Here is an 18051-nt window from a genome sequence, read left to right on the forward strand (position 1 = left end):
ATTTCATGCGTACTTGTAAAGAACATGTTGTTTTTGCACTTATATGTGCAATGGCTGTAAGTATACAATCATTTGCATTAAAACAAATATTTAATTGGAATCAGTTTATTGTCATTTGTGAAGACATAAGAAGAGAAATGTTCACATCTGCCACTGGAATGTTCATCCAGTTGAAGTCATTGCCATGGTAACACATCGGCTTTCATGTTTTCACAGCAGCCTCCTGCTCCAAATCAACACGCCCCTCCTCCACCCACATACACTAGTGCGTTTTTACATTTAAAACACATTTGCAGATATTTTTGTTTACATTTGTGGTCTTTTACAAATGTTGAGAGTCTGGTAAGATGAATATTATTTTTACTTTAGAAGGATACAGAAAAAAAGAAGTAGGAACAAAAACGCTCCGGAACCTATTCTGTTTGGTTCATACACGTGGGGGGAAATCTGTTGCAGGTGCAACAACATAGGATGTAAACAAAACACGAATCGTCCAAATCTGCTAATTTACACGTCGTTTTTAACCATTTTCCAAAACATAGGCTACCTCTTCATGTAAATATACCTCTGCAGCGCCGTGGCAAGTCTATTTTCTCCGTTTGAAAATGGTAAGTTGCAGTCAAATTCTGTCTACGAAATTGCGTTAACGTTAGTTTCAACAGTAACAAGAATGCATTTTGTTTCTCTGAGCTTATTTAACGTTAGCAGTAGAACACACCGGAAAGCAGCTCGTTTTATTTGATGTCATAGTTACCTTTGAATAGAATCAAGCCTCATTGAACCACACTAACGTTACTGTGCGGTCACATCATTGGCTCTAGCTATTAAACCAGAGCTGTTTCATTATAGTTTATTTATAACAAACGTAAGTAAGCCTAACGTTACTGTATGGAAAACACTTTGAAGCATTTTGTTGTAATGCATGTGCTTAACAAATGTATTTCTCCTTGATTTTGACCCAGATATACCATATTCCCTGGATCTATATACCGGTGCGCACTGTCCTGGCAGTTTGGCACCAGCTGACCAAGACTGAGGTCATAAAAGTTTTCTCTGCTCTCCTGTTTTAACCCAGTGTCTCTCTAGACATTATTTACAAAATTACAGATGTCTATCTCAGTCTATGTTGTTACATCTCACGATGCATTTTAATAATCTGTTAATAAGCCATAGGCCAGGGTTCAACCAGTGGCCTCATTTTGGAAAATAAATCATACAGGAATCTTTTATTTTTTGTGTATCAGTGTTCTGGGGGAAACTAATACTACAGTAGTAAGTCACAAACCTACAATGTTTACTTTGCCTACTGCAACAAACAGAGGTGTAAATGTGGTGGTTAAGAAAGATGATGTCTGAATAGAGCCCATAATGTGTTGTCCACATGTCTGAAACACACATTTTTATTTTTAGTCTACTTCACACTTCACAGACTGTGCAATTAAGTAATGTGATATGAATAGGCACATAACTGCTAGCCCCCTTGGAGCCTCCTTTTGTACCCCTCTCCTGCTCTTCCCCCTTCCTCTGCTTACTAGCCTTTGCTCTCTTCCTCACTAGTATGGGGCAGGATGCTGTAAGAGTGAACTCTTCCCTCTGCACACAGGTCCCAGAGCTGGCCAAGTGTTCAGTGCTGATGAGGGAGCGCAGCCGAGTGGAGGAGACGATCCAGGCCATGCAACGAGCCGGTGCAGGCAGTCTGCAGGTGACTGAATGGAATGTGTGTGCTGAGAAGAAATGAACGGTCCTCAGGGCATGCTGTTATTGTTCAGAGCTGTTTCACAAGTCTCACAAGTCTCTGTCAGAGCTTTTGAGTCTTCACTTGAGAAGTTCATCCAAGTCCAAGCTTTCACTGAGGCTCAAACCCAAAACCTCCAAATTGAGGTCTGGCCATTGGTTTACTATGGGTACACCCTTGTGTACTCAGATGTCAAATATGGTCTGACAGAGAAGTCTGGAAATTTGAGTCTGGAAAAGAATGGCATTTTGAAATGGAAAATGTGTAGGAACCCTGACTACGGTATATGGTTTGGACCAAACAAAACTAACTTGTGTGTGTGCTGACTGAGTAGTGTAGTACAGTGAGTCAGACTATTCTCCTCTAAATAGTCCTATTTCCTCAGGTAATCTCTGACTTCGACATGACCCTCACCAGATTTGCCCACAATGGGAAGAGAGTGCCCACCACCCACAGTAAGCACACAGGCTTATTGTCATCAGGAGCATCTTGTCCAAACTGTTTGGTGATGACAAGTTTGAAACTGCTTCAAACCTTTTTTCCTTGTATTTTTCCAGACATCCTGGATAACCGGTTGTTGATTAATGAAGACTGCACTAGAAAGGTAAGGAAGCATTAATTATTATACACAATTAAAAAAATAATAGGTCTATTTTACACTTCCTCTGTAGTACCTCTGGTTGTTTGATTGGTTGTTGTGCTATATCCGCTGGGCCCTATCGTCGTACAGGTGCTATCGCACTGGTTTGCGCGCCTCTTAATCTTATGCTATCTTCCCTGCATCTTATGCTATCGTCTGCCTCACGCAAGTGTCATTTTGCACTTTGGCCACAATACCATCCAGTTTTGCGCCGGGATCTGAGCGCAGACACAGGTGTGCTTTTGCCACAATAGGATTCCCTGTGTTTGACTCTCATCCTGCACCTACATGTATGACTGTTTAGTCTGTGCAGAAACCTTTCAATTAATATTAGAGACACCCCACTCCAGGCTCCGCCAATAGAGTACCGCAGCGATGACGTATTTGTGTAGGCTTAACCAGAAATCGCCGCCATTTTGGTTCATCAGGGGAAAGGTCTATGGGGTTTTAGAATGGGGATTTCACTTAAATGCATAAAAAAAGTTTATGGGAAGTTGGGAACGTGAATTTGGGTTCAGCAGGATAATCTTCAAACAATCACTTTTATGCCTTTTGAAGCGTTTTCTAAATAAGGTGTTTAAAAAAATTAATTTACTTTCCAAAAGTCATAAAAGTTATTAACATTTGTGAAGATTATCCTGCTGAACCCAGATTTGCGTTCCTATAAACTTTTGTTAACCACAGACTTTATGCATTTAAGTGAAATCCCCATTCTAAAACCCCATTCACTTTTCCTCTTACAAACCCTCACTATTGTAAGAAATTGAACTCTTCTGGTCTCCTAAATGGGCGTGGTTCTCGGCTTGTGATTGGCTGTCTGTCAATGGTATAGACCAGAACTGCGCAGCGTCTTCAAGCGTCCAGCACCAAGGCCGCGCCCCTTTTTAGGGGAAACCCACCATAGTAAAAGACGGTCCAAGAAGCCGAAACCACTTCAAACAAACTATTTAAAACGGTTTAATTTTATAGAGATATGCCGAAGAGTTGCTGTGTTGTTATAGTTTCACTAACAATAAAAAAAACAAAAAACTGGTCTGCGATAGAGTAGGGGTGACACCGTCAATGTGGACAATGCATGTAACCTGGTGGAAACTGGATACAGCATTCATATAAGGCAAGTACCTCGTGTCGATGTATCTTGCGCATTCTATGGCCGGCCGAGTTGAAATATATTGTCATGTCATGGTGTCTTTGGGTCATTTATAAACTAAATGAATTCTGTTATTTTTCTATAGATTTTTTGGGTACTGCTATTTTACATTGAAGTCAACGCAAGTGGCTCGTGTTATCCCCTAAAAAGGGGCGCGGCCTTCATGTTTTGCAAATTACCCGGATGTGCTGGTCTGGTCTATGAAACTTTATTGGCTGACCAGTCTCCTAAGGGGGCGTGACAGTGGCGAAACCTCCGTGGCACAAATAGAGGAAGTGACTGCAAGTTGGGGTGTCTCTATGTTATGGTATGTGTGTTGGGGTGTCTCTATGTTATGGTATGTGTGTTGGGGTGTCTCTATGTTATGGTATGTGTGTCTGCTCCTTCTGCGTTGCAGATGAAGGAGCTGCTGAACACCTACTATCCTATAGAGATTGATGCTAGCCGGACTGCTGAGGAGAAGCTGCCACTCATGGTGGAATGGTAAGGATTCGAGACAGACCAATAGAAATAAGGGACTGTCTGATATTTACGTGGGGTGGGGTAAAATATGATATATATATTTTTTAAATCAACTGCCCTCCCTGACATTTAGATTATTTTCTCTCTGCCCTCCCCCACCCAGTCCACCCTTTTATAATTTTATGGCTCACCTGGTAGCACATACGACGGATGCTCGGGTCCAAATCTGACCCGACGTCCTTTGCCGCATGTCATCCCCTCTCTCTATCCTCACCTTTCCTGTCTGTCTACTGTCCTATCTAAACAAAGGCAGAAATGCCCCCCCAAAAGATCATCTTAAAAAAAGACTGCAGGATATTTACAGAAGATTTTCAGGCTCTTAAGTCCGGTAAATAACTTCCTAATTGTGAACCGCAACTTTCTTTTTCAAATCACACACTCATATTCCTCTCTTATCTCCTTCTTGTTAGAGCTACTTCAACAGTCACTTTTACTATTTTTGTGTTCACTTGATCCATCTGCTGTAAAACTGCTGCACATGCTCCATGTTGTTTCATTTGTCCATGTTTTGTTTGACATGTATTTCTGTATGTTTTTATATCTGCTTGCACACAAATTGCCCTTCTGGGACAAATAATAAACTTGAATCTTGAATCTTGAATCTCCCCTCCCCCTTTTTTTACTGCCCACCCCAACAAAAAATCGGACAGTCCCTAATAATCCCCTCTCTCTTTTTAGTTTGAGGAAATAAGTTGATTTCAGCGTTGGGGCCCATTCAGTTTCAATTTAACCCGTTAAAAACATAATTTAGAAACATAAATAGAAACTGTACTTCATTTTCTAATGCTAGAGCATGCATTCAAATTGCTGCAATTATTCAGATGATAACATTCTCATTCCAAAAGTCTTTTTTCAGTATTTGAATTTTGGAGAAACTTCCACTTCCTGGGGGACTGAACTGAAAAGGAATTTAAGTCCAACCTCACTTGTAGACGGGGAGCAGTGGAACATGCCAAGTGTGATTCAGTAGGGGGGTTTAATTGATTACAGTTTTTCACAATTGCTTAAACACATTTCCTGATAGACTACCTCACTTTCTCAAAACCCGAAACACAAATCTCAAAACTCACACACAAAATGCAAAATCCTACACTTCTCTTGCAAAAGCACACTTTGCCCTCAAAACAGTGTTAACTCTTCACTAAATGGTATTTTCTTTTCAAATGACAAACACATACATCATATGAGTAGACATTTCTAAGCACCCATTGAACACTGATGTGCAGAATGGAAAACACTATATGAATGTTGAATGCTTTATCAGTAGAATTATGCCTTTGCATGTTCAGTTTCAGGTTGTGCACATTGTGTCTAATGTGTTTAAACAATTGTGAAAAACTGTAAAACCAATTTTTGAGGGGTTAAACTACTTGGAGTCATTATAAATGATGACGTATGGGAAAGTCAATGTAATAATAGTTGTGTTGAAGGGGACTCTTGTTGTATTGTGTGGTTAATTGAAAACTAATTATGTTTGTCTCAGCATCCTTCAATGGGGGATTCATGTCCCTGCTTCTGACAGGGGAAGGCACCAGGACTGCTGCCTACATACTGTAACTGGACCCATTTGCAGGGGCTTAACCTACTGTATGTGTTTAGTTCAGTTTTGTCTTGTCAAGTTTTGAATAGAGATCTGTTTATTAAGGACAATAAAACCTTTTCGAGTCATTTGTTGTGGAAAGCCATAACAAAACTGCCTAGAGATCCATTGTGGGGGGTGAGAGAGAGGACAAGGCAGGAGAGAGGCAGGAGAGAGGACTTCAAGAGAGGACAAGGCAGGAGAGAGAGAGGACAAGGCAGGAGAGAGAGAGAGGACAGGGAGAGAGAGGACAAGGCGGGAGAGAGAGGACAAGGCAGGAGAGAGATGACAAGGCAGGAGAGAGGACAAGGCAGGAGAGAGAGAGGACAGGGGGAGAGAGAGGACAAGGCAGGAGAGAGAGAACAGGGAGAGAGAGGACAAGGCAGGAGAGAGAACAACCACCACCATCCTGACCTCCCCCCCAACCCCACACTGTCTGGCCTCTCCCCTGTCTCCCTTCCTCCAACAAAATTCCCTCCTCTGCCATCTATCTCCCAGCCTCCTTCCTCTCACCCTGTTCGCACTCAACCACTCTACTACCATCTCTGCAGGGACTGACCCGCAGAGGAGAGAGGCGAGCAGGCACAGTCCCTGCAGAGATGGTGAGAGTGGTTGAGTGAGAACACGGTGAAGGAAGGAGACCGGGAGATGGCAGAGGAGGGGGGGGGAGGGGAGGGGAGACGACTTCAAATCCCCTGCAGGAATCGAACCTGCACTTCTCCGATGTATGCGGTTGTTAAGGATCACCGCCTTAACCCCTAGACCATCAGCCTAGGTAACTTACAATGGATCTCTAGGCAGTTTTGTTATGGCTTTCCCAATGAAAGACTTGAAAAGGTTTTAGTGTCCGTACCGGGATTCAAACCACAAACCTTTGGGTTGGAAGGCATGGTCTTTCACCACTGGACTACAGCCCAGCTCAAACACACAGAACATGCAGCAAGTCAAATAGATGTGGTTAATATTAGTGTTTTCTTAACCACGACCATACCCTAACTCAATTGATATGGGGGGAGGGGGGGGGCAAACTCAGTATATATATAATTTTTTTTTTCAATTTTTAATATTATTATTTTCACATTTACTAATCATTAACCACTCTATTCAGGAATTGACCGACTAATCAGCAACTATCTAATGATTAACTAATATATTCACGAACTGACATGTATTAATCATTAAAGAAACAGTTAACTACTCTGAGTCTGCACTGAGTGCTCATAAGTGTCAAAATAGAAAACCAGATTCAAACATAGGCAGAATGGTTTCAGGTCCATGTTTATCACCAGGCCGTTATTGAAAATAAGAATTTGTTCTTAATTAACTTGCCTGTTTAAATAAAGGTTGATGATGATACCAGAATGTTAGCACAACAATACAAAACTCACAGCAACAAGTAGACCAGTGGTTTATTGATAGTATTCTATGACATCACCACACAGACATCTTGGTCTGATTGTAATCAATTAACAGGTGATTAACAATCTAATTACACACACAGCCAATGAGCTGTGTGTAGTGTAAAGTGCCATATTGGTGGGAAATGCATGTGACATCATGGGAATACTATGAATAGACAAGTCAATGAATCAGTTGTTATTTAAGCAATATAGCATGAGAGCCAGTGTGTTGTGGCAAATATATCCCGGGATAACTGCTGAGCAGCGGGATATATGCCACAACACACGCTGCTCAAGTGCTATATTGCTTTTATAAAACGGTTTCCAAGTATGATAATATAATAATAGTCATTCTGATCGAGTCAGTTGAAACACTACTGTAAGGCGGGACCGCAAGAACGTGCGAGTGATTTGATTGGATCGTTCTGGAGACTGAAGTTGACATTGGCCAATCCTGGCGCTTGCTGAGAAGCTGAGAGCTTTCTGGAAAGCCCGACACGCAGCTCGAGCGCAGCGCTGCATTCTCAGCACTTGCTGAGAAGCTGAGAGCCTTCTGCAAAGCCCGACACCAACTAACGTTACGGGGTTAAATGCGGGGTTAAGAGCCTTTTTTTTGCAAAGAAGACATTAGCCCGCGTCTATTCTTGTACAAAACATAATTTTCTGCGAAGTATTAGTAAAGTTATAAGCGAAGATCGATTCACAAGGATCTGACAGCTGTCTCCGCCATTTGTTTTTTCTACATTGTCATTTGAGGTAACAAAGCCTTTTAGTAAGAGAGTTGCCATTCCAAAAGTCTTTTTTCAGTGTTTGAATTTTGGAGAAACTTCCACTTCCTGTGGGACTGAACTGAAAAGGAATTTAAGTCACGGCTGGTCTTGTACTGTTCTCTACAGGTGGACTAAAGTGCATGAGCTGTTGATCCAGCAGAAGATCAGGAAGGACATGCTACCCCAGGCCGTCAAGGACTCCAGCGCTATGCTCAGGTCCACACAGCTCACAGGACACATTTACAAAGACACTGTCCCAGAGACAAATATGAGCTTGGCAATAATGTCTACAAATGTAATAGTCTCTACAGTCGAGTTTTGGACATTTGACATTTTCCTCAAGCCACCACATGATTGTCTCCAGACATAAAGCTAAACAATAGGACATTTGTTTGCCCATTGTTGCCAATGTTGTAGCCCTCTGCACAAAGAAAACTCTTGCAAATCTGAGGCTGTGATGAAAACATTAAAATAGCAGTTCAATAGAGCTGTTGTCATGGCTGTGACTGGTTGCAAGACAGTTTCTAATCACGGTGGATAAAGGGTTAAATAACCCTAACCCTAACCCATACATGGGCAACATACGGCCCGCGGGCCGTATGCGGCCCGCGGGCGCCCCCTGTGTGGCCCGCGATGGAATTGCAATTTTTTTTTTTTTTTTTTTTTTTACAGTGCACTTGAACAATGCAATATACCCGCTGAATAAGTGTCCAAATGTTCATGTCATTCTGGGCAATACTCTTCTGTTATAGCATTTCAGTCTGAAATATGGAATATCTTTCAATAATATTTATGACTAAAAGGCTAAAAGTAATCTCATGTGTAAGAAATGACTGTTCTACATTGAAGTAGAAATTTAAATAATTAACTTGTTGGTTTTGGATTTATTTAGCTTCAAGAGTGCATTTTTGTTCTTGTGTGACCCTCAACACAGGCTTTGAGAATCCCGGGCCACTTACTGATACTTATGCTTAAATTAACCCACTCATATTCTGGTTTATTTCAAGAAAAACATTTCGGCTAGTGGAAATTCTAATTGGCTGGTAACTTTAAAATCTAGCAGCCATATTGGCAGGTGGTGAAAAAAGTTAATTTCAAGCCCTGCAGGGAGAGCAGGTGGTGACATAGGAGTGAGTGAGGAAAAGGATCAAATATTGGTGGTTAAGACTGAATAATGACATCACAATTGTTAATTTAAAATGAGTTATTCCTCTAAACCTGGCTTCAAATGCCCCAAATTTTTCGCGCTGGCGCCGTTCAGCCCTCAGCAAAATCTGGTAGCGAGGACATTTTTTTGTGGCCCTCTCCATCATCAAAGTTGCCCATCCATGGGTTACGGCATGACAATATTTGTTCGGCCCCCGGCAACAATCTGGGTTTCTCATGTGGCCCCCCATGAAAAATAGTTGCCCACCCCTGCCTTAGATGGTAAATCATCTCTTAGTCCTCTGTGACAGTATTTTCCTGTGTGTACCCTCTAACACATACCCGCCACACAGGGGGGCCGTATGTTGCCCATGTGTGCTTTATAGTAACGTTCAGTCAGAACTCATTTATAATTAAGCCCATAGTTAATGAACTAATCATGTACAAAACACACACACAGTCACATATTTTATATACTGTATATGTTGTAAGCCTAATTTTTGCCATCACAGCTGCTTTTTACATGTATGGGATAATACAGGCTAATATACAATGTGTCCCAAGGAGTCATTATAAACTCAATTAGCTACAGAAGCTAATGTTCACATTCAGTGCTTGTATATTTCTCTCATGTGTTAACATCATTCCTTTCCTCCTCTGTGTGTGTGTGATTGAGAAATGAGATGCAGGTGGTGTTCATCCTAATTGGCCTGGTCAGGTGTCAGATTGCTGCTGGCTGATTGGCTGGTGGAGAGCATTTAAGCCAGCTGATGCCATCCTGTCGCCCTTTGCTCTCCTCATTCCCAACGATGATGGCTGCTGTGCTGACTGCTGTGTTCTGTCAGGTAGGAACTGTGTGTAGACCTACTTTAGTAGTTCTGCAGAACTTTAATAAGATGTGTCTTTATCTTGGTAGACCTGTGCAGTCTAAACTGTAAATAGTTACCTTCCAGATCTACACTTTTGTACACTGTAAATAACACTTACCCAAGTAGCAGAAAGTAGGGGGAGAAGCCCTTTAGTTTTTTGTAACATTTTCTCATGTTTATTTTGTAGGAGCTTATAGGTAAGAGCTGTGTCTCTTATTTAATCCATCATTTTCTTTTCTTAGGTAAATTTAAGGTTGGGGATTAGTTTGATTGGTTAGTTGTGTTGGGGCCATGCTGTGCTCTGAAACTAAACCTGCTACTTGTGAACTTGTGATGGTGGTTCGGCTGATCATCCTTGGGAGTGGGAAGAGTGGGGGCACTTTGTGTTGCGGTCCGGTTCCCCGAGGCCGGTTCCTAACATAATTGGGTGCTCGTCTGCTTTTCTCATTCGTCAGCACGTCGTCTGTGAGTGTGTGTGTATATATATTTTATATGTTTGTCTGGTGGGCAGTCTTTGTGCAGGTGGTAAATGGTGTTAGTCAAGGTGGCTTTGCATGGAGCTGAGGAAGCTCATGGTGGTAAAGCTGGTGGATATGTTTGTTGGAGGAGGAGCCGGTCAGAGGGGACCAGTAAGACTGAGGAGGGGCGTGACAAGGCAGGGCCGTCAGTAGCACCGTTTCTCCTTTCTGTGTAGACTATGCTACCCTACAAGAGTCTCCGTACATAGACTTGCCTGTCACTCTGACTCCCAAGCCGTCTACATCAGCGATACAGACGTATTTACAAGTGTCACAGAAACATTTCAAAGCCACATATTGAGAAGAAGAGTTCATAGCTTCTCAACGTCGGGGTTAGAAAGCTCGACGCTGCTCATAAATGCCTCTTTTCATCTGAAGTCTGTGCTGGTGATATTTTTTACTGAGCCTTTGGCCAGAGTGGCGCTGTTGAGCGCTCTGACGGCTGGGAGCTCTAACCTGGAAAAAATATCACCAGCACAGACTTCAGATGAAAAGAGGCATTTATGAGCAGCGTCGTGCTTTCTAACCCCGACGTCGAGAAGCTATGAACTCTTCTTCTCAATATGTGGCTTTGAAATGTTTCTGTGACACTTGTAAATACGTCTGTATCGCTGATGTAGACGGCTTGGGAGTCAGAGTGACAGGCAAGTCTATGTACGGAGATGGGACTCTTGTAGGGTAGCATAGTCTACACAGAAAGAGGAGAAACGGTGCTACTGACGGCCCTGCCTTGTCACGCCCCTCCTCAGTCTTACTGGTCCCCTCTGACCGGCTCCTCCCCCAACAAATATCTCCACCAGCTTTACCACCATGAGCTTCCTCAGCTCCATGCACACCATTTACCACCTGCACAAAGACTGCCCACCAGACAAACATATAAAATATATATATACTCAGACGACGTGCTGACGAACGAGAAAAGCGGAATAGCCCCCAATTATGTTAGGAACTGGCCTCGGGGAAGGGGACGGCAACACAAAAGTGCCCCCACTCTTCCCACTCCCAAAGATGATCAGCCAAACCACCATCACAAGTTCACAAGTAGCAGGTTTAGTTTCAGAGCACAGCATGGCCCCAACATCAACAAATCAAACTAATCCCCAACCTTAAACTTACCAAGAAAAGGATGGATTAAAAAAAAAAATAGACACAGCTCTCACCTATAAGCTCCTACAAAATAAACATGAGAAAATGTTACAAAACTAAAGGGCTTCTCCCTCCTACTTTCTGCTACTTGGGTAAGAGTTATTTACTGTAAAAAAGTATAGATTTGGAAGGTAGCTATTTACAGTTTGGACTGCACAAGTCTACCCAGACAAGGACAGATCTTAAAGTTCTAAAGAACTACAAAAGTAGGCCTACACACAGTGCCTACCTGACAGAACAAAGAGTCAGCAGAGTAGCCATCATCGGTGGCAATGACTGCAAGGGATGGCATCCCCAAACCCATTTAACAGTGCAGACACAGGAAGTTGATGAAATAAAAGTTTATTTGCTATTACATGTGTATGTCATTTGTTCACATCATTCAAAGTGTGTAATTGAACATAGTCCACTCATTGTTCTCCCATATGATATCTCTGTTGACTATTTGCTGTGTTTTGTTAAGTAGGAACTGTGTATGCCTACTTCATTCTTCAGAACTTGAAGATGTGTTATCTTGGTGGACCTGTGCAGTTTAAACTGTAAATAGCTACTTCCAGCTCTACACTTTTGTACACTAACATCTTACCCAAGTAAGTAGGAGGGAGAAGCCATTTAGTTTTTTGTAACATTTTCTCATGTTTATTTTGTAGGAGCTTATAGGTGAGAGCTGCCTTTTATTTAATCCATCCTTTTCTTAGGTAAGTTTAAGGTTGGGGATTAGTTTGATTTGTTGTGTTGGGGCCATGCTGTGCTCTGAAACTAAACCTGCTACTTGTGAACTTGTGATGGTGGTTTGGCTGATCATCATTGGGAGTGGGAAGAGTGGGGGCACTTTTGTGTTGCTGTCCCGTTCCCCGAGGCCGGTTCCTAACATAATTGGGGGCTTGTCCACTTTTCTCATTCGTCAGCACGTCGTCTGAGTATATATATATATTTTATATCTTTGTCTGGTGGGCAGTCTTTGTGCAGGTGGTAAATGGTGTGCATGGAGCTGAGGAAGCTCATGGTGGTAAAGCTGGTGGAGATTTTGTTGGAGGTGGAGCCGGTCAGAGGGGACCAGTAAGACTGAGGAGGGGCGTGACAAGGCAGGGCCGTCAGTAGCACCGTTTCTCCTCTTTCTGTGTAGACTATGCTACCCTACAAGAGTCCTGTCTCCGTACATAGACTTGCCTGTGACTCTGACTCCCAAGCCGTCTAAATCAGTGATACAGACGTATTTACAAGTGTCACAGAAACATTTCAAAGCCACATATTGAGAAGAAGGGTTCATAGCTTCTCGACGTCGGGGTTAGAAAGCTCGACGCTGCTCATAAATGCCTCTTTTCATCTGAAGTCTGTGCTGGTGATATTTTTTCCAGGTTAGAGCTCCCAGCCGTTAGAGCGCTCAACAGCGCCACTCTGGCCGAAAGCTCAATAAAAAGTATCACCAGCACAGACTTCAGATGAAAAGAGGCATTTATGAGCAGCGACGAGCTTTCTAACCCCGACGTCGAGAAGCTATGAACTCTTCTTCTCAATATGTGGCTTTGAAATGTTTCTGTGACACTTGTAAATACGTCTGTATCGCTGATTTAGACGGCTTGGGAGTCAGAGTGACAGGCAAGTCTATGTACGGAGACTCTTGTAGGGTAGCAGTCTACACAGAAAGAGGAGAAACGACTGACTGCCCTGCCTTGTCACGCCCCTCCTCAGTCTTACTGGTCCCCTCTGACCGGCTCCTCCTCCAACAAACATATCCACCAGCTTTACCACCATGAGAGCTTCCTCAGCTCCATGCAAAGCCACCTTGACTAACACCATTTACCACCTGCACAAAGACTGCCCACCAGACAAACATATAAAATATATATACACACACACTCACAGACGACGTGCTGACGAATGAGAAAAGCAGACGAGCACCCAATTATGTTAGGAACCGGCCTCGGGGAACCGGACCGCAACACAAAGTGCCCCCACTCTTCCCACTCCCAAGGATGATCAGCCGAACCACCATCACAAGTTCACAAGTAGCAGGTTTAGTTTCAGAGCACAGCATGGCCCCAACACAACTAACCAATCAAACTAATCCCCAACCTTAAATTTACCTAAGAAAAGAAAATGATGGATTAAATAAGAGACACAGCTCTTACCTATAAGCTCCTACAAAATAAACATCAGAAAATGTTACAAAAAACTAAAGGGCTTCTCCCCCTACTTTCTGCTACTTGGGTAAGTGTTATTTACAGTGTACAAAAGTGTAGATCTGGAAGGTAACTATTTACAGTTTAGACTGCACAGGTCTACCAAGATAAAGACACATCTTAATAAAGTTCTGCAGAACTACTAAAGTAGGTCTACACACAGTTCCTACCTGACAGAACACAGCAGTCAGCACAGCAGCCATCATCGTTGGGAATGAGGAGAGCAAAGGGCGACAGGATGGCATCAGCTGGCTTAAATGCTCTCCACCAGCCAATCAGCCAGCAGCAATCTGACACCTGACCAGGCCAATTAGGATGAACACCACCTGCATCTCATTTCTCAATCACACACACACAGAGGAGGAAAGGAATGATGTTAACACATGAGAGAAATATACAAGGACTGAATGTGAACATTAGCTTCTGTAGCTAATTGAGTTTATAATGACTCCTTGGGACACATTGTATATTAGCCTGTATTATCCCATACATGTAAAAAGCAGCTGTGATGGCAAAAATTAGGCTTACAACATATACAGTATATAAAATATGTGACTGTGTGTGTGTTTTGTACATGATTAGTTCATTAACTATGGGCTTAATTATAAATGAGTTCTGACTGAACGTTACTATAAAGCACACATGGGCAACATACGGCCCCCTGTGTGGCCCGCGATGGAATTGCAAAATTCTTCTGTTATAGCATTTCAGTCTGGAATATGGAATATCTTTCAATAATCTTTATGACTAAAAGGCCAAAAGTAATCTCATGTGTAAGAAATGGCTGTTCTACATTGAGGTAGAAATTTAAATAATTAACTTGTTGGTTTTGGATTTATTTAGCTTCAAGAGTGCATTTTTGTTCGTGTGACCCTCAACACAGGCTTTGAGAATCCCGGGCCACTTACTGATACTTATGCTTAAATTAACCCACTCATATTCTGGTTTATTTCAAGAAAAACATTTCAGATAGTGGAAATTCTAATTGGCTGGTAACTTTAAAATCTAGCAGCCATATTGGCAGGTGGTCAAAAAAGTTCATTTCAAGCCCTGCAGGGAGAGCAGGTGGTGACATAGGAGTGAGTGAGAAAAGGATCAAATATTGGTGGTTAAGACTGAATAATGACATCACAACTGTTAATTTAAAATTAGTTATTCCTCTAAACCTGGCTTCAAATGCCCCAATTTTTTCGCGCTGGCGCCGTTCAGCCCTCAGCAAAATCTGGTAGCGAGGACCTTTTTTGTGGCCCTCTCTATCATCAAAGTTGCCCATCCATTACGGCATGACAATATTTGTTCGGCCCCCGGCAACAATCTGGATTTCTCATGTGGCCCCCCATGAAAAATAGTTGCCCACCCCTGCCCTAACCCTAATTTGACTTGGATAAATAAATCGCGGTGGATAAAGTTAGAGCTGCACTTCAGTCAAACGAACAGCATGGCATATTTTCACACTATAGAAAAGTGTTCCCTTGGATATGATAGCTAATGTTGAATTCAGATGACGCAAACTTTAATATCTAGATTCATAGAAGAAACTAACTACTCAAAATCCCTCACAAAGATCTGCAGATATTTTTAACCAATGGTTTTGTGGAGATTTGGTCTCATTTATCAGATGGTTCCTTCGCTGCCCTTTACTATTATATGTTTCAAAACAACAGCACATCAAATATATTTGAGATGTGTGAAGTAGTTGAAAAAACCTGCAGATTTCAAAATCCAGCCCATTGGTTCAGGTGTCTAATGAGGTGTGTTTGTGTGTGTCTGTCTTCAGGGAAGGTCATAAGGTGTTCTTTGACCGTTTGGCCGAGCACCAGGTTCCTCTGTTGATCTTCTCGGCCGGCGTAGGTGACATCCTGGAGGAGGTGATCGGCCAGAACCACGTCTTCCACCCCAACGTCCGCATCATCTCTAACTACATGGACTTTGACCACAGCGTGAGTGTTTGTGCACTTCATAATATGAAATGTTTTGTGTAATAAATACATAGATACTAGAGATCACCCGGTATGCCCATAGACCAGTGACAGCCTGATGACCATAATATATCTGTGCAGGTTAATCAGATTGATCAATATCTAAGAAAAACTCACTTTCCAGGCTGCAACAAAACATAAGTACTAATAACCAGTGTTGGGGAGTAGTGAACTACATGTAGTTGAACTATGTAGTTTAACTACATTTTGTAGTGGCTTGCTGGTAGTTCAAACTACAATTTTGGGCAATAAAATGAAAGGAACAGGCACAGCTCCAGGATTTTTTAAATAATATTGGTGTAGATGTGTAGATACTATGAGAGGTATCCACCTGATCATAATCCACATCTACAACCCAAGTCTCTGGAAGAGAGGATGAATACAGCAACCCTAACTGAACACTGTCTTGTTAAGGGGATACTGCGAGCCTTCAAAGGTCAGCTGATCCACACCTTCAACAAGCGGGAGGGCGCTCTGCAGCACGCAGCCACGCTTAGCGAGCTGCAGGACCGTCCCAACGTGCTGCTGCTGGGGGACTCTCTGGGAGACCTGACCATGGCTGATGGGGTGTCCCAGCCCCACAACATCCTGACCATCGGCTTTCTCAACGACCAGGTCACACCACAGGGAATGGGAGAGATGCATAGGGTTTCCAGTGGAAACTCCACCATCACTCTTAATTAAATGCTTATTATGATATCTAAGAGTTAATTCCATGGCCCTAAAATGATCTATTGGGAACGAATAATCAAATTATTATCATTTGTTCCAGAAGAGGGGCTTATTTCCAGCATTAGGAGGGTATTCTTGTTGACTGAAAATAGGGAAAACACCTGCTATTTTTAACAAACCTAACATTCTTCAGTACATGACTGATGAAACACTACAGCCTGCTCATGCTTACGCTGAATACTGGAAGTAACTCCAAACTAAGGCATTGATTTGTATTGTTAGCACGGTTTATTTTTCACATAAGAGATTCAGATTGTAACACGTTTATTTACATTGCAGACTTCGTTGCAATTCTATACTCAGTTCATCCTCCTATCATCCTAATATCTGTATAAGCCTGTTTACAATCCTGTGTGGCTTATTTACCGTATACATATACTGTACATGTACATTCTTTCATATATACGTATTTGATAGCGAGTCAAATTCCTTGTACATGTACATACTTGGCCATTAAAGCTGATTCTGATTCTATTGGAAGGAGATTGCTTCATACTTTGATGACATGGCCCTCCAGTGGTTTTGTTGCGAGTTCTCAAAGTATACGCAAGCATGAGCAGGCTGCATGTCGTACATCCTCGTCAATAATATATCATAATATAATATATCAATATATATTCCTTTAATATAGTGCTCGTTCTGTCTGTCATACTCACATATAACAAGTGTCCAACCAGCACACTCAGTTGATGCGCATTGACTGTTTCTCAGGTGGAGGAGAGGAAAGAGTCGTACATCAACTCCTTTGACATTGTGCTGGTGAAGGACGAGACGATGGACGTTCCCAACGGCGTCCTCAGCTACATCACCTCATCAAGACATGCTAAGTAGGACGCACAGGACGGGGCATGTAGGACGCACAGGACGGGGCATGTAGGACGCACAGGACGGGGCATGTAGGACGCACAGGACGGGGCATGTAGGACGCACAGGACGGGGCATGTAGGACGCACAGGACGGGGCATGTAGGACGCACAGGACGGGGCATGTAGGACGCACAGGACGGGGCATGGGTACCAAGCTGCATAGTAGAAGGAAACACTTTTGCCAATTTGATGTCACACACACAACGGACTTGTTCACTCTATTTACCATGTTGCATGCTGTAGCACAATCACAATGGCAGCCAACCATCTTACCTCAAACCAGACCAAGGGACTGCATTTCTACACCACTCAGTTCATAGGAGTGGCTATTAAGGCAAATCACATTTACTCAAAACTCTGAAGTCTATTTTTATATAGAATATATATAGAATTATCCACGACAATACCTTCCCTTCCTATGATGCAGGGTGTGAAGTACTGTACATCAAGTCCTCACTACTGTAAGTAGTTATGTAGTCTACTTCCAAGTTTTTTTTTAACATTTCATTATATGTAGACCTTTCTCGTTTTTAATCTGTTCAGTTATACAGAATGACATAGGATGGCCGAAATATGTAAAATATTGTTTTGTGTGTATATAAAAAATATATATATTATATTTTATAAGGCATACAACACATTTGCCTTTACATCGGCCATGTCTTCTGCTTCATATTGAGATTGAATATACTGTATATATGGGTCATCAGTTTTAAGACGAATATCAAATGAATTTGTGTTCTCTTTTCAATCAAATGTATAGTTCACATTTTTAAAACTCCTATACTCGTTTTCCGGTCCATCTAAAAAGCATAT

At 42.3% G+C, this 18051-nt stretch overlaps 1 protein-coding gene across 1 annotated transcript; it reads left to right on the forward strand.

Moving 5' to 3' along the window:
* Nucleotides 1-50: 50 nt before the first annotated feature.
* LOC310774967 (7-methylguanosine phosphate-specific 5'-nucleotidase-like) lies at nucleotides 51-17970 on the forward strand (the record flags this gene model as incomplete). Its single annotated transcript, XM_083635056.1, has 10 exons — nucleotides 51-56; nucleotides 963-1037; nucleotides 1604-1702; nucleotides 2121-2190; nucleotides 2293-2339; nucleotides 3923-4008; nucleotides 7923-8012; nucleotides 15436-15598; nucleotides 16052-16252; nucleotides 17081-17970. The coding sequence occupies 10 exons, from the start codon at nucleotides 51-53 to the stop codon at nucleotides 17198-17200; spliced, it is 957 nt and encodes a 318-aa protein (XP_083491182.1). The 3' UTR covers nucleotides 17201-17970.
* Nucleotides 17971-18051: the final 81 nt, after the last annotated feature.

The sequence above is a fragment of the Poromitra crassiceps genome, assembly GCF_964638095.1.
Source record: "Poromitra crassiceps genome assembly, chromosome: 4".
Taxonomy (NCBI): Eukaryota; Metazoa; Chordata; class Actinopteri; order Beryciformes; family Melamphaidae; genus Poromitra; species Poromitra crassiceps.